The sequence below is a fragment of the Macadamia integrifolia genome, chromosome 8, assembly GCF_013358625.1.
Source record: "Macadamia integrifolia cultivar HAES 741 chromosome 8, SCU_Mint_v3, whole genome shotgun sequence".
NCBI classification, from domain to species: domain Eukaryota; kingdom Viridiplantae; phylum Streptophyta; class Magnoliopsida; order Proteales; family Proteaceae; genus Macadamia; species Macadamia integrifolia.
In genome coordinates this window covers 34,253,771-34,274,773 of record NC_056564.1, presented here as the reverse complement: position 1 = coordinate 34,274,773, position 21,003 = coordinate 34,253,771, and the positions used below count along the sequence as shown (strand labels likewise).

Here is a 21,003-nt window from a genome sequence, read left to right as displayed (position 1 = left end):
AGCTGCATTCCCTTCCTTCCCGACTTGAGGTTGGCTCGAAATTCTTGATCAATGGAGGAATAATATCACCATTTTTGTTCCATTAGATACCAAAGTGGATGATTAACTCATTCCATACTACAAATGCAGGCAAATGAAGTTTGATAACACTGATTCATATACCTATACTGATACTTATACCGATACCGATACTGATATTGATACCGATACTGATATTGATACCAATACCGATACCGTCCCTTAAATTATTGGTCCCGATTCCTGGTTTTAAAACCCAGTTACCGATCCACCATCATCATGTTGTTTTGATTCCATTGGCGCACTGTCTTCACTGCTTTTTGTTGTACTCTTTATAGCTTTAGCACTTCCACCGGTGGATGCTTCGTTTCCAGATCAACCACAGATCCTATTGATAAGCCCCCTAAAACCCCTAATCTTAACAGTAAAACCAGAGCTCTCTCTCTCTCTCACATCGACAATGGAGTCTTTGGTTCTGCAACTCCACGCCATCGAAGCTGTGAAGTTCGGAAGCTTCAAGCTCAAATCAGGTATCCAATCTCCAATCTACATCGATCTCCGTCTCATCGTCTCTTACCCATCTCTCCTCCAAGAAATCTCACAACTTCTCATCTCCTCTGTTTCTTCTTCCACCTTTGAACTTGTCTGTGGCGTCCCTTACACTGCTCTTCCCATTGCCACCTGCGTCTCCGTCTCCAACAATATTCCAATGCTCATGCGTCGCAAGGAGATCAAAGACTACGGCACTTCCAAGGCCATTGAGGGTTCGTTTAAGGAGAACCAGAGTTGTCTTATTGTAGAAGACCTTGTTACCAGTGGGGCTTCGGTGCTCGAGACAGCTGCGCCCCTTAGGGCAGTTGGGTTGAAGGTCACGGATGCTGTGGTTTTAATCGATCGTGAACAGGGAGGGAGAGAGAATCTCGCTGAGAATGGGATTCAATTGCATTCGATGATCAAGCTAACCGAAATGGTTGAGATTCTGAAAAAGAATGGTAGGGTTACGGAGGAGATGGAGAAGACGGTAAAGGCGTTCTTGGAGGAGAATCGCAGGGTCTCTGTTCCTGCTGCGGCGGCTCCTCAAAAAAGGGTTTCGGTTAAATATTTGGAGAGAGCGAAGATGGCGAAGAATCCAACTGGAAAGAAGCTTTTTGAGGTGATGGAAGCGAAGGAGAGTAATCTGTGCTTGGCTGCCGATGTTTCAACTGCTGCAGAGTTGCTTGGTCTTGCAGATAAGGTTTGGATACTCTGTTTTCCCTTCCATCTTATTCTATTCTGTTCAGAGCCAGAAAGTGGGGACCTCTAAATGCAGAGCTTTGATACCAGATACCACGACAACTATAGTGAATATCAGAGAGATGCAAATCTCGGAAACAAAGCCAGTTGAAGTGTCTGGTCCAAGTTACTTCTCATGTCTTAGTATAAGTTCAATGGGTAGATGGCAGGATAGGACTGACTTGTAAGGTCAGTTGGACCAAACATTAGGTTTAGCAGCTGGTATCAAACACATGTATATGCATCTCTGTGTTTGTTTGAAGTCAACCATGTCATAATCAAGAAAAAAAACCTCAACCATGTGTTTTTTCGGCATCATATTGAATGGTCAAAAATAAATTTTGGTGGGGGTTCTAAAAGATTTTGAAGATATTTAGGTCAAATACACTTGTCCCAAAAAGAGAAGGTTATAAAAACATAGGGTTTCTGTTTGTGTTCGTGGAGTATTTTTCCATTTGTTGATGACTTTAGGGTGCGCAGACCTGCATATAGGTCTTGTAGTTTTACCTTCCCTTCATGTAGCCATGCACAGCTAAAATCAAGAGTTATCCATATGGCTATATGGATCACACTCAACCTTCTATGATGGATAATTGGATATGATACACACACACACACACAGCCGATTCATAAAGCTACTGAGTGTGGGTTTGCTTTCATGACAAAACAGCAGAGGGCTGTTGCCTGGAAATGATTTTGACACATGTCGGTTGAGTTGGTAGGCTGAAAGTGTTCATGTGTTCCTCAGGTTATACTCAACTTCATGTGGCAAGTTTCAGCTCTATAAGTATATGCCATGTGCTCGTAAGAAATACCTTTTCAGGGTTTGGTTACTTATAAAAAAGAAAAAAACCACTATTGCCACCAGTCTTGTATCAAAACACAATAATCCCAGAAGTTTCATTGCCTTTTCTGCAGTAGTTGAACAAACAGATTTGTACGTCTGCACCTGCATATTCAGACACAACCCAGGGATCCCATCTATTAGGAAGTTTGATAATTTCATTTACCTGTTCCTACTCCAATGCTGGTAAAGCTTTGCAATGATCCTTTGCTGTACGGTGCTTGTGTTGCCAAAAGGTGTGGGGTGAAAGTTGTAATGTAGATGTTAATAGCCAGGGATGACAGTCATAAAGTAGTTAATATGACTGATTGGCTTGTCTTGACCAATGCATGAAAATCTACTGATTCTCAGTGCTCGTGCCCCCAAAAGAAAAATGTAGAAAACAAATCCTGTTTATATTTTTGTATTTGGGATTGAACCACCAAAGGGTTTTGGGAGTTGGGACACATTGGTTGATGAGTTTTTGTTACCATAGCTAATCCAAGTTTCATCCTCTGTAAAACCTGGCGGATAGGAAAAAGGTGATCAAATTTCTTTACTTATTTTTCTTACTTATATGGTGTTAGTTTACTTTATTGACGTGAACCTAAGTTCTCTTTGATTTGTCATTGTTCATACATTATTAGAAATAAAGGAAGTCTAACTCATTGATTCTACTCTGACTCTTCTGCATATGTGTGTAGGTTGGACCAGAGATCTGCTTATTGAAAACCCATGTGGATATATTGCCTGATTTTACTCCAGACTTTGGATCTCAGCTTCGCGCTGTATGTATTTAATCCCTCATATGTTACTTTTACATATTTCATTCCTTCCTATTTTCTTGTGCCTTGTGTTGTTGTAAAATTTTCTTTTCATTTGGTTACTCAGCAATAAAGAAAGAGTGACTTCATTATGGTCTAGATAACTCACACAGACCGTTCATCCACCTGGAGACCTTTATGCCAACATATTTATAACTCATTTTATGTCATTTGGTTGATAAATTTTTTTTTTTTTTCATAAAATGTAAAATTGCCAAATACATCTCTGATAGATGTTAGTTCTACTTGTAACATCTAAATATTTGTTCTGCTATGGATGTTATTTGAGAACCCAGCAAGAGGGTGATTGAACTTAATTTTGACGGAAGTGCTATGGTAATCTGGCCAGGCAGGAATCTTTTCCCCCATGAGTGTGTCTATATTCTGAACCAATACCTTCCGGTGTTTATGCTTGGTTGTCATATTCTGCTTAGTCCAACTAAAAATACTGTGAGGTTTTAGCTGATTGGCCTTATTTCTGTTGAAGATTGCGGACAAGCACAACTTCTTAATCTTTGAAGATCGTAAATTCGCTGATATTGGAAATACAGTGACTATGCAGTATGAAGGGTGAGATTCAGTTCCTTAATTTTCGTTGTGCTTATTTCCCCGTCATGTTTTGCTTTTAAGTCTTATGGCTTTGTTGTTCACAGAGGTGTCTTCCGTATACTGGACTGGGCAGATATAGTTAATGCTCACATAATCTCTGGGCCTGGAATTGTGGATGGTCTGAAACTGAAGGTTTGCATTTCACAACATGGCTAAATTAGTATATGCTCAATTGACTGTAAATTGCGATGGGAGTTTTCTGCAACATTTTATTTAGGATTTGCATTTGAAATTTTAGCCACACATAGGTGCTGAAAGAGTAAATTCTTGAACTGCATCTAGGGTTTGCCTCGCGGTAGGGGCCTACTACTCCTAGCTGAAATGAGCTCATCTGGTAACCTTGCCAAAGGAGATTACACTGCTGCCGCTGCGAAGATTGCTGAAGATCATTCTGATTTTGTAATTGGGTTCATCTCTGTCAATCCTGCATCATGGCAAGGGGGACCGGTAAATCCAGCATTTATCCATGCAACGCCAGGAGTTCAAATGGTCACTGGAGGTGATGCACTGGGCCAGCAGTACAACACACCTTATTCTGTAAGTTCTTTTTCATTGTGGACACTCATTTCAGTTCCTTGCGGAGATTAAATAGCAAGATGGAACAATGAGCAGGATCTATACCTTATGTATAAAATAATCTGGGGTTAGCTGGAGTCCTGCTCACAGTTAAGAGAAAGAAGAAAAATGTAGATTAAAGCTGTTACATCGCCTTACATCTTCCTCAAGATCTGAAATTAGATATAGTGTTAAAACAGAATATTTTAAGCTAAAAACAGAATTTTTTTCTGGCCTCAATAGCTGAGAATAAGTTATCCATGCTGATGCTGTGGAGGCAAGTGCAGGGCATGAAAACTGAAAACATATTCAGTATTTGCCTATCGGTGGTATCCTGGTATGGATGTCCTGCTGTTATGAGTTCTCATCTTGTATCGTCATACCAAATCACTCCTCACTGCCCCCCTTTGCCCCAAGGAAGTTAGGAAGCATGCACAAACTTGCTTCTTATAAACGACTGATAGTGCTTTAGAGTATATTAATGGACCTATAGCAGCCTTAATGGGTATTATCCATTTGCATGTCAGGTCATCTTTGATAGAGGAAGTGATATCATAATTGTTGGCCGTGGAATTATCAAGGCAACCAACCCTGCTGAGGCTGCAAGAGAATATCGTCTTCAAGGATGGGATGCATACATGGCAAGATGTCTTTAAGAATCTCTAACCATAACCAGGTCATGCAGCCGGGTCAACCTGTGTCCCTGGAAGTTGTAAGGAATGCTCATTTCAAATTGTCAAGGTTTTTGCTAATTTTTGTTGTGGTGCATGTCTGGAAGAATGAGATGCCAGAAAAAAAGAAAAAATCTGAAAAGCAACTGATAAGCTTGTTAGATTTTCAGCATGAATATTTGGAGATCATTTAAGAAAAAGAATAGTTTTATACCATGTAGTTCAACAATTTTTGTGATTGCTAGCTGTTTTATTTGTTATCTTCTGCTTAGAGAGGTGGGTAAAATGGGAAACTAGGTCTTGCACCACCCAAAAATCTGAGTAATGCTTAACGAAAAGTGAAATAAAATTGATAAACCATACATCAGCCCTTTTGACCTTTATTCATTGCTGTCCTTCAGAATTGATGTGCAATGGTAAGCCGCCTTGTTCTGCTCTGTATGTTTAATTATTTGCCACAAGGCAATGCGGCTTCTTTGAAGTTCAAATTTGCGAATTGCTGCCACTACCTGGAAACCAAGGTGGTTTCTAAATGTTCATTAGTTAGTCGTAGAAGCATCGAAGATGCATCTGTTTCACTCTTGGTACTCCATGAATCCTCTTATTATCTCACTAAATGAATTTCAAATTTGGGAATTGCTGCCGCTACCTGGAAACCAAGGTGGCTTCTAAATGTTCATTAGTTAGTAGTAGAAGCATTAAAGATGCATCTGTTTGTCACTCTTGGTACTCCATGAATCCTCTTATTATCTCACTAAAGTCATTCAAGGTCTGTACTACCACTTCCTTCAAACTCTTTTAATTACACCAAGAGTAGTCGTGGTAAAAGCAGATCCTCTAATTAGAGAGCACACATCTTTGGTAAAGCAGATGCCATTCTTTTGGATGGATCAACTATGTCCATCCATTTCATTATTTCATTTCCTTGAGACAGACGAAAACTTGACAGTACATATTATTCTTTGATTCTCTCGTTTCTGTTCTGTGAATCAACCAGACTGTAAAGTGCAACTGAGAAAACTGAATTTGATTGCACATCTTCATTAATGGGGTTGCAGGGAAGGATCACCATGATCCGAAGGAACAAGCCATTGAAATTGGTGGCAGAACTACATATAGGTGCTGCTTTCTATGTATAATGTACTAGTTGGGCAAAATGGGTTCACTTATTTTTATGATGTGGTGTTAGGATATATTAGGTGTGGAGGTTGAAATTTGGTGAACATGTAAACCCCAAGAACCCTTGTTTACATGCTAAGCTTCTAACAAAACCGAGTTTCTCAAGTGGCCAAACAAGCATTGAAAATTTAGGACTACTAAAAAAGGTGTATGGACCACCGAGGAGGGTGCAATTTGAGGTTAAAATTTCACACATTATCAATTCAGACAATTCTCAAGATACCCAACAAGGGAAGTTAAATCCATCCATGTGGCAAAATAGGTGAACCGTCGGACTTGAACTTTGGTCGGTGGGCCACCAGCCAACCTTGCAACACAATTGAACTGCAGTGGCTTCTCAATTCTCATAAGGAATGTCTCCAAAAATAAAAAAAAAACAACAAAAAAAGACCATATGGAAATGTTGCCAACCTTGCAACACAATTTTGGATTTTCTTCTTCTTTATTCTCCTGGTAAAACTATAGTTGGAAAATTAGGTTTTTTTTACCCTATTCACTTTTTCGAAACTTGATGAGTTGGATAAGTCAAACTTGATCGGGGTGAATCATGATTTCTTTTAACACATTTTTTCTTCTCCTTCTGTGACTGAGAGAGGACTGAGACTATGGTTGCTTCAAGCAGAAAATATTGAAAACAATAAATAAAAATTCTAGAGTTTTGTTCAGTTATATACCAAACGCATGATTTATGAATAACGTATGACCCATTAAAAACGCATCAAATTTATCAAAGGGGGATGGATGTGTTGCCCTCAACCTCAAGTTCTTCATCATATTCCTTTTAGAGTAGGCAATTAATGATAGTAGTACAAACAATCTCTAAAAATGTATATTAAAAAAGTTGTTAAAATTAAACACTAAACAGTTTATGGAGTAAAAGATAATTTTAATTTACATGCATTATTGCTTTCTTTAAACTTTTTTTTTTTTTTAAGCTAACGACAGGATCGTGTGTGTGGCCCCAAGGAATTAAGAGAGTCAAACTCAAAACCACATACTTCTCTAGTACTCTCTTTTTCTCAAATTAGACTCTTTCTCTAGTACTCTCTTTTTCTACTTGGAATGTTTTAACTCTCAGTCTGAGACTTTCCTCCATTTTTTCTAATTTATCTGAATATTATCTATTTCCTTGATTTCCATATGAACTGTCAGGTCAACACAATCCACACTGTATACCATTCATCTTCTGGTTCTTATCCATGTATTGAATTGGACTAACCTCAATGGAAAAAGAAAATTTCAAAAATTCAATTTTTTTTACAACTCCTCCCTTAATTTTGGTAAAAGTTTTTTCCAGCCAGGTAAATCTTGAAAGTATTTCTAAACCAGCACCAAGTTTTGCCATGAAAGGTAATTTTCCAATTTAAAACTTAATTTCAACTACAATGCCCATATATTAGCTATAGAGGTAGTGAAAAAAGACATGCATAGTTTAGGTCTTGTCTTAAGTATGATCTCAAATTGATTCGATTGGAACGCTAGAATCTATATAGTGAACCCCATTTTGTTGGGACAAGGTTGAGTTGTGTTGTTGTTGCATTGACATTTGACACATTACCTTGTATCTTGTGCTTCTTCTTCTTCTTCTTCTTCTTTTTTTTTTGGTTGGATTTTCAAAGCTTTATATTGCCATTTGACTACTTTATTTTGCCTGAAACTTAACATATGAACAAAAGAACTTGAGATCCACATGTCCACAAATTTTCAATTCTATCTAATCTACCACATGAGATATATTTGTGCCAATCTAGAGATACAACTTAGGCCTATTAAACTAGAATATTTATTTATTTATTTTTTACAATCTCTATGTAAGTTTGTATTTTTACTAGATCACCCTATTTTCCAGTTTGGAATTTGAATAGAACCACTTCAGACTATAACCAAAATCAAACCACCGAATTGTTTGAAAACCGGTCAGTACAGTTTATGATTTTTGTCTTATTACGTCTTTTGTATTATTTTCTTTTCTTTTCTTCACATCCAACTATGATCGCAGAGATTGATTAATGTTTGTAAAAAAAAAATATATATATATATATATATATATATATATATATATAGAGAGAGAGAGAGAGAGAGAGAGAGAGAGAGAGAGAGAGAGAGAGAGATCTTAATTGGACTCAATTTGATCCCAACCATATCTGATCCAATCATAGGACTTTGTATCCTTTTAGTAACCAATTTAAATTACAACTCTATAGGGTAATTTAAGAATTTGACAACTTTTAATTGTATCTTTTCTTGTTCTCAAAATTTAAATAAATTATGAATATAAAAGAGTTTTATTAATAATTTGAAGATGGCTTGTATAAATTATTTCATTATCAAAAGTTGTCATTACATGTAAATATATATATTATTATTATATATGAATGACACTATATTTCGATACCTCAATGGGGAAAAAAACATAACTATATGAAAATAATTTGGGTGAGAGTACCCTGCCAATCTAACATAAAACACTTGACTAGCGGGCCAATGGTAAGGCACATAAGATCATATTCAGCACATGTCAATGGGGGCCAACATAGTCTTTTCCATGGTTTAAAGTATCTCTGATACCGAAATGATACCCTTCGATATGTATCTTAAATTTAGCCAACTAATATGGTGACCAATACCGATACTTTAATCCTTGACCTTTAGCATATCTTAGCATATCTTCGATATGATATGATACCCTCCGATGCGTATCTTAAATTTAACTGATTGATACGGAGACTGATACAGATACTTTTCTCCTTGGTCTTTTCGCACCTTACAAATGCTAGGGCATTTCCTATGCCAAATTGAGTCTTTTCCCAAGACAATTATTTGACACCTAAGAGTGTCAATAAGAAAGTCCCTTCAAATTATTTCCAGCCACGATTGGAAAGATTTTAAGGGAAAAATTGCTCCAATGTCCACTAAACATTGCAATCTACCAATCCCTCTGGCCAAGGGTGTCAATCGGTTCGATTTTGGTTATTCAGTTCGATTTTGATTCGGTTCCAAATGAGGATAAGGTGGACCATAACCGAATCGAGAATAGACTCGGTTCCATATATAGATACTCAAACTGATTCAATTCGGCTCGGTTTGATTTCGGTTCCAATTCGGTTCTGATATGCAGTTTTAATTCGATTTTATACCTCGGTTTTAATTTAGTTATGAGAGCGGTTCCACTTTTGAACCATGACTGATGGACCAAAAGCCATAATGGGCTCAAGTTATAGGCCTTATGGCCATTGCTAACTCCAAAATTATCTTAGCTTATAAATATGTGATGATAAATTGTAAAAACTCTTACCACAAAAAAAAAAGAGCTTGCAAAAAAACTCTTGAATGATAAGAGCAATCTAGTTTAGTTTCAGTTTGAACCAACGGTTCTAACACCCTAAACCGAAACTGAGCTGAACCAAATAGCATACTCACATATTCAAACCGAATTTGAACCGAATAAATTCGATTCGGTTAATTTGGCTCGATTTCGGTTTGAAATTGACACCCTTACCTCTGATTGCCTATCACACTAAAGTCAAGTGAAAGAAAACTAAATCTACCACTGCACAAAATTTGAATGGCTTAGAAAAGCCATCCATCTAATGGATGTGTCAAAACACTCAATGTACAATCAAGTTCAGCTTGCATCATTGATCCTCTGTTTGGTCCTTCAAAATGTTCATCTATTCCACTGCCAATAATAGAGGAAATTACACTCCCCTCCCTTGAACTATGGCGTAATATCAAGTTCCTCCCACGTACTTTCATATATATCAACACCCTCCCCTCTAGTTTGAAGATGCTTTCAATCGTCCCATAAGTGACTGACAGTGTTAAACTAGACTATAAAAAGACTAGTTTGCCCCTCTGGCATCACTATATTTTCTTCTCTTTTCTTCATCACCATCCCATTTCTCTTAAACATCTCTCACGATTAGAAGAAAGCTCGCCCATTCGTAGTCACAATGGATCTCCACTGTTGGCTGGATCGAATCCAACACCAATGCACTCAATCATTAGCGGAGAAGCTGAAGCAATTAAGAAAGGTATTTTGGAAGCAATTGGTTTAGGATATTTTTGCCTTTGGGTGGAATCAGACAACCTAGAGGTGATTACTACCTTTCAAACGATTCTAGCTGTATTTCTTTTCAAATCCGGCCTATCATTGAGGATATCAGGTTCATGTGTACCAACCCTATAGAGTGTTCCTTTTCTTATGTTCCAAGGGTTGTTAACGGTATTGCGACACCCTTGCAAGGAGAGGCCTATCCATCCAGTGTAGGACAGTATGGCCTCAATCCACTCCTTGGTTGAATCAGCTCTACGAAGCTGATGCCTTAGCTTGTAACCGGTCCTTTTTTCAATAAGATTTTGTATTACCAAAAAAAAAAAGAAGAAAGCTCGCCCAGCTGCACCTTGTGCTTAAGTAGGCTTCTCTCCTTCGCATCCTCTCCGGAGAAATCACTAATGCGCTTGAATATTTTGGTGAAGTTTTACTCTCTGATTCATCATTCCTATTATCTCTACTCTCCTCTACCCTAAAATAATTAACTGTACCCTAAATTGATGCTGAAGTGAAATTGATTAACACTAAATCAAACAGAATGATTCAATTGCAAGTGGGTCTTCCCATATCCTTCAAATTTTCATTAGTTATTACTCAAAAGGAGCAGAATTGCTCTGTTGGGAATGAAGAGAAGAGAAGAGAAGAGAAGAGAAGAAAACACAAATGTTACTGGAGAAAAAGTTCCACTCCTCACAACAGTGGTCCTGGCGTTGGGCATTGAAGCATGAATCAAGCAGTTTAGTGATTCCCACTGGTTTAGGCTCAGTGAGTCACCCACAAACATAATCTTCTTCCCTTTCCATTCCATCAGGAATTGCATCCCATTAAACCTGTATATTCCAAATTCCAAAGCCTTAAACACTTACAGTGAAGAACAGATAGCAAAGAGCTATCTTATAGCTATTAAATGCGATAGAAAGTACCTTGGGAGGTCACAACCCAGTGGCTTCCACTTGTGTTTGAGGTAGATCTTATCGGGTCTTCCGTATTTTTGGCAATTGAATTCTGGGTCTATGAAGGGACAAATTGAAGAACCATAAAGAAAGGGCACAGCGGGGGGGGGGGGGGGGGTGGTGACAGAAAGCTCTGCGGAAACCAGCAACTTGGTGTGGTTATGGCGGCGGAATAGAGCAATGAAGAAGGGGCAACGGCGGCTGAACAGATCGACAGCCAAGAACAACTCTCTCAACGGCAGAACAGAGCATCTACGGAGCAAATCGTTGCCGGGGATCAAGGGCAATCGACCGTAGAGTGCAGTGATGATGAAGGGCAAATCCTTAAGACTTAATTCTTATGGGAAGGGTAATTTCAACTGCAAATTACATGTTTGAATGATGATGTCATCACTTAACAAGGCTATCAAACTAGAGGGAATGGTGTTGATATATATGAAAGTATGTGGGAGAATTTGATATTAAGCCATAGTTCAAGGGAGGGGAGTGCAATTTTCTCATTTTTTTTTTTTCCCTGAGGGTAGGGGGGTTGTGAGGTGACATTGCCAATATTAGGTTGACAAAGCTAACATAGCAGATGCAAATTTATGAACACCACATGCATGAACTATTTCTTTTTTCCTTAAAACCATATTTATATGATGATGTCTTTCCACTCATGTATTCAATGCATGCATAAGCAAAGAGAATTTGCCTTCTATGATCCAGGAAATACATGAACAGAAGACTAAGAGACAAGTAACTACTATTATAGGAGAAACTATTAAATAAATTCAGGTGAGTAAGATGGACATCCTCATTGTTCTTTCCAAATCCTCCCAGTCACCCTAAGCTTCAACTCCTTCCTGTCTCCACCTGAGAAGAAGAGAGCCATGTTGCGTTGGATAATAAGGCCGTCAAAACTGTCACGTACTTTCCTGTGGCTGTCTCTTATGCTTCTAGGAACCCCTTGCCATATCATCTTCCTCCCATTACCACCCACTTCAAGACTGTAAGTATAGTTCTTGGCTTCATTGTCATCACCCATAAACCGCAAGAATGCTATATACACTGGTGCCATACCAAGCTGGAATGCCTCAAAATGCAGACAGAAATACTGGCCAAAGCAACTGAAAACCTACAGAAAAGAAATCAGACAATAGAAATCTGTTACATGACAATAAAACAAATTTAGAAGGGTTACATGAAATCCATCCACACCTGTTTTCTGGACGGTTGCCTGCTGATGATTAGGCAGGAACTAAAGGGCTCTAACCCTCCAGCCACATCAGCCACTTAATCTAGTTCACCAATAACCACCCACAGGCAAGAGGAACCCCCTTCTGAATAGCCGCAATTATTGGGGAAACGTCCAGAAACAGGTTGGAATAATGTGATATGGACAAAGGGAACTGTACATGTCTTCCCTCTATATGGCTAGCAACAGCCGTATGTACAGAGTGAACCTTCTGCATTTAAAAACAAAAGCCGTAGAAAGGAAAAATAACAAAAGCATACTAAACAGAAGACGTACTGTTAACATCCATGTGGCATTCTCTACTTCATGTGGATTGGATTTTACATAGCGATGGTTGAAAGTACTGCCATTGTGCATGTCCACTTTGTGGTCATCTTTCAGGTGGGTCACCAGATAAGGGATATCACCAATGACAGTGCACTCTGAACCAGCATATGGACAGTTGTAGGGTCTAAATGCACAGTGCGATTCATGCTTTAGTTTGCTATAGTAAGGGTATATGCCCGTGCACCCAAAGCTCTGATACTTGCAAGGAAGTTCAAGTGAGGCTGCAATCTTCTCTAGAGCAAGACATCTTATATTTCCTAGTTCATGTCGACAAGTGGGGCACCGGTTGTGCACCCTAGGCTTGCAACCAGAACACAATGTGTGGCCATTTGAACACTGCAACCATAAGGAGATGAGAACATAAAATTGATTTAATATAATTTAATTCAGGTTTTAATAAATAAAAGGACACCAGAGACAACAGTCAAACTAACTAGTAAAATCTTGACGCTTAAGAACCATTTCCATCCTGAATATAAAAGAACACAATGTGTAGCCATCTGCTATTACAGACCACCAAGGCGGCAAAACAGAACCCATCACATGGAGCACAGATCAGCAGGCTTCATCAACAAAATATCCTTGTTTTTTATATTTTATCAACAAGGAATATGCATGTTAACAAAACAGAGGGCAGCAGTGGAAGAGAGACAAAACAGAATCTGATGATTTTGTTTTCTTCTTTTCTTATTCATTGCTCCGATACCATGTAGCAAATCAAATAAACCAGAATCTATGAAGAAGAGAACCAAGAGTGAAAGAGGAGACCAATTCCAATATCGATGGAGAGAAGAGAACCCCTAGAGCCCCGGTAGCATTCAGAGAAGAGAACCCCTAGAGCCCCGGTAGCATTCAGAGAAGAGAACCCCTAGAGCACCTTTATATTGTCATTAAAGGTGGGATTCCAACAATGAGTAAATTACATAAAGACAACAAGGTGAAGCAAAACATAACACTAACATATAGCTACTAGCTAATAAGACTAGTGAAGATATAACAAGGAAAGGGTGGAACTCCCATTCACCCTATACACTTGTAGCTTCATTACATATGATAAATGTATGCAGCCAGACTAAATGTTGAAAAAATTTCAGCATAAGGTGAGGTGATTTCAAACAAATTCAACCCCATATGTCTGCTATAAGCATTTTAATGAATTTTTGGGATCAACAAAAGTTCCTAGAGACAAAAAAAGGTCTAGGGCTGGAAATCAGAAAAAACATAACTGCATATTCAGCACCAGATGGCTTTGATCCCACATCGAGCCAACTTCAGCCTCAGAATTATCAGTATGTCTTGATTCTCGAGGAAGCTCAAACAAGTTGTGCTTGGTTGAGAACTACTATAACTGATTGTGGAATTTATTATTTTTGCACTTAGTTGGCCTGGGTCATGTTAAGTCTGTAGAACATTCAGGTTCTACTTTTAAGTTATTGTAAATGGTTTTATTTTGAGCATCAAAATAGAATCTAGCTTAGTTGAACGAGGCTTTGATGAACCCAAAAAATAATTTTTTTTAACAAACAGTCAAACAGAACCTGTGAAGAAGTGAAGAATGGAGATGGAGAAGAGGACTAGAGGAGAGAGGGTGAACACGATAGGAAAGAATGGAATGCCTCTAACTTGGAATGCGCCTCCCTTATATCAATCAAACAACCAACTATTAGTAGGAAACCTACAAAAGTTTAATTCCACCCAAAGACTTAACTAAAGTAAATAACAATGCCTAACTTAGACTACGACTAAATGGCTTGTTGATTGTGTGGGCAACCCTGATGTCGAATGTTCAAGACTTGGGTATGAAGAAGAAGAAGAGGAGAGAGGATACAATACTCAACACTCCCCCTCAAGCTAGAGAGCATATATATATATATATATATACACATATATATACGTGTGAAAAAGAACCCTACTGATCTGGCATAGAAAACCCTCAGACACAGCAAGCGTGTAATGATGGTGCTGCCTGCACCCGAGTTTGCACTGAAGATGCTCCCGCCTATCCCTCATTCGCCTGCACATATGGAATCTCCTGCACCAGACTGGCAGTGTTCTTTCGCCCAAGATATATAGATAAAGAGTTAACTATAGGACTTCTTGTTCTAGTAGGAAGATTTCCGTTTTTCTCGCTTCTTCTCTTCAATAAGAATAGGGATTTGAAATGATACAAATTCTCTTCATTCTGTTGTGCTCAACGAAGGAACTGCCTAAGCATACTTTTGTGGATCCAAACTTTTTTTTCCTTTCTATTTTTAGAACACCTTCTCCCTATTGTTTTGGCCCCACTGCTGAATTTTCGTTTCTGAAGGCATTTCGGGCATTCTATCAAGAGATTTGGACCTCTCGTGGGTCAAAGGCGCTGTCAAGCTCTCAAGGGCTTCTGTCGAATATCAATTTTTCCCTGGCTAGCACCAGCAAAATGTAAATCTGGGTATTCATTCCAGTGATTTTCATCCCCTTGTTGTGGGAAAAAGAGAACACAAAGATTTAATGCATCAGTGACAAGCCTTTGGAACAGTTCTGTTACCATTACTGCTACTATTCCTTTAACCGGTGCCAAATGAGGTGACTTTGAAGTGGAAACTTTCCTAATAGGCAGTTAGATGTAACCATGCTGGCAATACCATGATAGCCTTAGAGCTTGACAGTCTGTCCCTAGGGACGTGATGCTTATGTGTGAGGTTGAGATGACAGAAAGACAAAAGAGGACAAGCAGCTATAAACTGGGCATACCACAGTTGTCTTGGGCAATTGTCTTCCTATACAATTATCAAATGGTAACAAACAGAAAGTTTGAATCAATCAAATGTGAACTATCACACGATTGCATTTGCCCGGACATTATCTGCTATATATATATATATATATATGTGGGGCAGAGTTTTTTATCTGGGAGTGTGGCCCCTGCACTAGCACAGGGGCCAATGGGAGCACATGGGGAAGGATCTACAGGGGCAGAATTTCCACCTTTCATTGGGAGATGGGGAGGTCATTTTGCCCCCTCCTGAGTCTGGGCGTAACTGCCACACTCCCGGACATAGTCCTTTAACTATATATATATATATATATATATATATGTATCAAAAGGCTCCAACTTGAACAACAAGAATAGATATTAATAGCAGTAGCGTATATGACAATTGTAAATGCCAGTGCGCACAGAGAGAACTTCATTCTGATAGCAACACTAACTCAAGCGCACCAATCAACAGCAACAATAATAAAGAAAATTATTAGTGTCAAATAAATCCAGACAACAACAAACAAAATAAGAGGCAGAGACCAACCGCAATCCAAAATATCATAACAGCAACAACAACACCCTTCTCAAGGAAGGCCAATAGTAATCTTGACAAAGACAAATAAAAGTGCAGCATAGGTCACTGCAAACACTGGTAAAAGTGCAACATAGGTAGCTACGAAGCACTAAGAAAAGTGCAGTAATCAGTATAGGTTACTGTGGACCACTAGTAAAAGTGCAACGTTGGTTGCTACGAATGACTAATAAAAGTGCAGTATAGGTTACTACAAACCACATACCACAACAAATTCGCTGCAGACCACATACAACTACATATGGCTGCAGGAAACCACTGATAACAGCACAAGGTTGCTGGGAATCACTGCTAACAGTATAAGGTTGCTGCACTTGTTGCTAAGAACACGAGCAGATGACACAAACAGATAATAATCTTCAAATAAATAACTGACACTATGTTGATGGCAGAAGTAGATAACAGTAATATTCTCCAAATAGCTCATATAAGAATCTCCGATCTCCCCACGTGTAGCACTTTCTCATGTTCTATATTTTTTTTTTCTTTTTTTGTCTTTTTTCCATGAAAATGCTGTTCTGGAGGTTTTTCATGCTGCTTTTATCTTCGATGTCTCCTCGGAAGGGAGTGGATTATCAGTCTAGAAACCACTTAGTTATGATAATTGATATGACTTCTACCAAAAAATCAACTTAGTTATTCTCCAGTACAGAATCTGCTCTTTTACCCAAACACAAAAATAAAGAATGGTTTGGAAAAAGGGTTGTGCTACTCAACCAACTGTTTTGCATACTCTTTCAAGCTATGAAAGAAATCAAAACAAGGACAGGCAGCAATCAAGAACGACAAAACAAAAGTTTAATAGTACATGTGTAACCAAGGAGGTATACCGATATGATCCGGATTAATTGACCAATCCAGATTGTATCGATCAATTTTACCCCCATTTTTCATTAAAAGAAAAATAAAAATTTTTTTTTTCTACTTTACCACTGTTCCCATACCACTACCCAATCCGGATTGGCCAGGTGTCGGTATCAGTCTCAGCCAATACCGATACGATACGTGCAATCCAATACCAATACTTAGAACTATGTATTTGACACTACACTACCATTGAGTTTAAGGATTTAAGCATTGGTGTTGTTAAACAGAGCTCCAAATCATTCACAACAAATACAGAACCAGATCAGGACAATCCCAGGTTGGCTAGATCAGCTGATTGAGACAAGCAAAAGCTTGATACTATCATTGGATCAACAAATTAATTAGCTATGTCGCATTGGATCAATCTCATTTACTACATATAAAGTTACTTCTCAAAATAGTTTCATTGAGTTTGCCTCAGGAGGAGCCACACAATATTAAGACGAGCAAAAGAAGTTAAGATAAATAATCGTGTATCTCAACTCAAAAGTGCATCAAATATTTTAAACAAACCTGATGGATGGGAGGGTACATAGCATTTAAGCATACTGGACATTCCAACAAATCACGAACACTGCTAGCAACTGTCACATTCGGTTTTATAGCATGTTGAGAAGGATCATTTGAATGTTCACAAATTTCCATCATGTCTTTGCTTTTAGGAAGATCAATAACATCAGGCTTGGACCCCATATCATCAATATAAGTAGTTGCAGAAGCCATTGCTAAGTAGCACAACCAATTTCCTGCAAGGAAAATTTCGCAATCAAATCAATCGCACTATTCATGTAATGTGAAACATTTTTTGCAAGAAACAGAAAATATACTAGTAAGCATTCGAGCAGGAGGAGAAACCAACCAGTTCAAGGTACCGCAGATTATTGTTTCAAATAGCACACAAGAAAAACTTACGTTCATAAATTACGTATGGAGCTTTTATGTATGAATCTGTTTCCCTTCTATGTTAGAATTGCAACTACATATCAATAATCTGTTGTAAATGTAAATGTTTTACCACTTTGTCACTGAAATTGGACTCTTTATTTTAGTATGGGCGACCAAATGAATCATTGTAAATTTTACTAGCATGGAAGCTTGTAAATATTAAATGCTATGACATTCCTACCACACATTAGCCAACAGCTGTTGCATACTAAGGCCCTCTGTTTCTCTAGACAAATAAAACACAATGCCTGTAATGCCAATCCCTCACCTACTCTCAACTACCACCCAAAAGTATTCAAATTAATCCCAGTCTCCATTCCTTGCAATGCCCACAAACCACAGTCAGTTGTAATGACCTTATTTCTGTTCCCTGAAATCACCTGCTATAAAAATGACCCTAAAATAATGTAAAACTAATTATAGTTGTAAACTTCTAATCAGCCCCAGTAAAGACTAGTAATAGGCTCCAAACAATAGGTAAATAATAGACTCAGTTATGATAAGAATTTACAACTGAGAAATAAAACTTAAATTAGCTCAATCTGTAACAACTGTAACTCACAAAATAGGGTCAGTTGAGACTGAAATTTGGATCGAGTCGAGGTCCTAGGTGGACCAATAAAACCCCAAAAGATCAATAGCAGCTTCTGGTTGACCGAAGATATAGGACCCTTTGTCTGAATTAGGTCAAAATCAGTTGATTCTAAATAACTCCACAAACTGAGGTCAGAAAGCTCCAAGATTCCAGTTGAGTGCCCCTCTTTGAACCCTTGATCAACCCTCAAAAGGGTGGTTGAATCAGATCTCAGAGCTGGTAGATCTCAGCAGTCCAAAACCCCAACAAATCTGGATCGAGTGGCTGTAGAAGTTTTCAAATATTCAACAGTAACTGATAATTGTGACCACTGAATAGCTTCAACAAGCCTTGAATTATAGCTAAAACACTCAGAGAAACAAACCCAAACAGCAGAGAAAAGAAAGAAGAAAACTGATAATCGATTGGGATACATGTGGGTAGGGGTAGGCTGTCCCACAGCTATCTCAGTTGCTGACATAAATCTGTCAGACTTTGAGAGCAAGAAAAGCTACAAAATTTCATTCAAAAAAACTATGTAGAAGCTACAGTCAATGGGGGGCCTATTTATAGCTTGGATAATTTTAGAGACTAAAACTGTGAAATAGGAAGTCTTAAAAAATGAAGGTTTCAAAGTCAAAACTAATACAAAAGGAAACAAAGATTTCCTCTATTAACTACCTTGCTTGCTAAGAAAATAAAATAAAGTAAAAACTAAGGAATCCTCTAAAAGCTGAACCAAGACTTCCCTCTTGTGTTTGACCAATCGACGCAAAAGACAAAAACCCACAGTTAGAACTGAAATCAATAGAAGGATTTATGACCTTCTAGAAGAGCGGAATTGACCCCTCCCTGCAACTTCTTGGTCTTCAATTTTGGACAAAAAAGATAAGTCAAAGGTAGTGGAAAATATTCTTTTAGAAACTGAGAACAAAACTTCTACAGGCTCGATCGATGGGATCAGGTTTGAACCAGCTTTAGTGCTGGTTCTTCCTTCTACGATAATGGATCCTATACATGGGGTCATCTACATCATAAACCAGCAGATAAATTGGAATACCAACCACAACCTTCTATTACTGATCCCAATATTGCCTTTCAATTGTTTGAAACTTGTCCTTAAACTTCAGTCAGAGGCCAATCAACCACTCCTGGTCATCTCATTCCAGAAAAGCAACCAGCCAGACTTTGAGTTCCCGATTTCTTCTTTTCAATCTGAATTTGTTTTACTGTTTTCAGTACCACTTTTCCTTTAGTTTAATACCTATTGAGTTCTTAAATCAGAATTCTCAGTTTGGTGATCCTATACCCTTATCCAGTGGACCGGACCAATGTTTAACCTTTCCCATAGCAATTCTATCTGTTTTTCTGAACACCCCCTTTCCATGGGGCACATTTAAGCTCTTTAGCATTCAGCATTGCACCATAGAAGAGGACACCTTTTCAAGCAATTATCTATTTAAGAAAATTCAGAATATTCAACAGCCCTTGATGTGGAAAACTGCAATACAAGGTGGTCCACAGGCCTATTGCTGACTTGACAAGTCTGACTAATTGAAGAGAGTTCCCACAATTTGCAAGGTCTAGGTCTGTTACATCAGCTTTGGTGTAGCACACAAGACCTATTGGTGCAGGCTTTTATGCCCGCTGAGTCAAAGCAGAAAATTTTTATCTCTAAAAAAGCATCCTAATTTTAAGCTTCAAGCTCTAATAATCTTTTGCAAGTTTTGTAGAACATCACAATGCAATAACACTTGTGTTCACATATGTTCACTTCATTATCTGCTCTTTAACCCTCATCATCTACAATAATCAAATGTTACAAATGTGGATACGATCAAAATAAATAAATAAAATCTGACAGAAGGCATGTGTAACAAATCAAAAAAGAATAAGCAAAATAAAAAAGAGAGCAGAAAAGGTCTGCCTTCAGTTTGACGATCCCAAACCCAAGTCTGTCTATATGGACACACAAGACTCTACCCACTATTTACTTAACAACTTCATTAGATCTTGACAACAACTATCTCAAAGTTAATTCACAATTCACTAGAACTTACAAAACTGTAGACAAGTGCTAGGCTCTGGCATCAGGAATGATACAAATTCAATCTAATGAAATGTGGATCTGGGACAAATGGACAATGCTACTGCCACAGCCAATTGTACTGTAAGATTAGCGGCAAATGCTATAGCACTGATCCCATCCATTTTTCATCCATATTTCACTAATCATGTATTATCTTCTGCTGGGTTGATAAGCTCCACCAAAATATTATCACAGAACATAGAACGCCCAAGCAACATATCGACAGAGATCAAAATAAAGTTTAAAAAACACAAGAACGGTTCCAACGGGAGTATCTACGAAATGGGCCGCCTCCGGTTCCCACATCAAGAGAACCCTAAAAGAACAGCATACCCCCAAAAAACAAATTCAAATGAAAACTCACAGATCCAACATTTCTCGTTAACAGCTCCAAAAAAACCATACCTCTATTCAAAAAACCACAAGGAAGTCGAGAATCAACTAAACCCAGAAAGCCAAAGAATACAAAAACCACTAAAATCAAGCCCAGAAAACAAAAAACGAAGTTAGAAAATTAGAGCAAACCTGGCAATGCCTCTTGAAATCAAAAAAAGCCCATGAGAGCAAATCCAACACCCTTATCAGAGAGAGAGAGATTCCTCAGCTGACGGGCAGGCTATATAGTAACAGTTAAATTCGAATTAAAGCCACTACCGGCGGGGGGGGGGGGT

General features: G+C 38.3%; 2 protein-coding genes and 1 long non-coding RNA gene across 4 annotated transcripts; 1 reads left to right on the top strand and 2 right to left on the bottom strand.

Moving 5' to 3' along the window:
* The first annotated feature begins 363 nt into the window (after nucleotides 1-363).
* Nucleotides 364-4,988, top strand: LOC122087478 (uridine 5'-monophosphate synthase-like). The gene is made up of 6 exons (XM_042656631.1): nucleotides 364-1,252; nucleotides 2,818-2,901; nucleotides 3,425-3,507; nucleotides 3,591-3,678; nucleotides 3,829-4,083; nucleotides 4,629-4,988. The coding sequence occupies exons 1-6, from the start codon at nucleotides 479-481 to the stop codon at nucleotides 4,755-4,757; spliced, it is 1,413 nt and encodes a 470-aa protein (XP_042512565.1). The 5' UTR covers nucleotides 364-478; the 3' UTR covers nucleotides 4,758-4,988.
* Nucleotides 4,989-10,565: 5,577 nt separating this feature from the next.
* Nucleotides 10,566-11,063, bottom strand: LOC122085855. The gene is made up of 2 exons (XR_006142256.1): nucleotides 10,929-11,063; nucleotides 10,566-10,835 (listed from the first exon to the last, which is right to left on the bottom strand). It is a non-coding gene; the product is annotated as an uncharacterized LOC122085855 (long non-coding RNA).
* A 494-nt stretch (nucleotides 11,064-11,557) lies between these two features.
* Nucleotides 11,558-20,997, bottom strand: LOC122087299 (E3 ubiquitin-protein ligase DIS1). Of its 2 annotated transcripts, none has more exons than XM_042656378.1 (4): nucleotides 20,858-20,997; nucleotides 17,238-17,470; nucleotides 12,472-12,858; nucleotides 11,558-12,075 (listed from the first exon to the last, which is right to left on the bottom strand). In XM_042656378.1, exons 2-4 carry the CDS (start codon nucleotides 17,445-17,447, stop codon nucleotides 11,755-11,757), a joined length of 918 nt encoding a protein of 305 aa, XP_042512312.1. In that variant the 5' UTR covers nucleotides 17,448-17,470; nucleotides 20,858-20,997; the 3' UTR covers nucleotides 11,558-11,754. The 2 variants fall into 2 exon arrangements, with proteins under 2 accessions (XP_042512312.1, XP_042512313.1); XM_042656379.1 differs by lacking the exon at nucleotides 20,858-20,997 and adding an exon at nucleotides 18,232-18,509.
* Nucleotides 20,998-21,003: the final 6 nt, after the last annotated feature.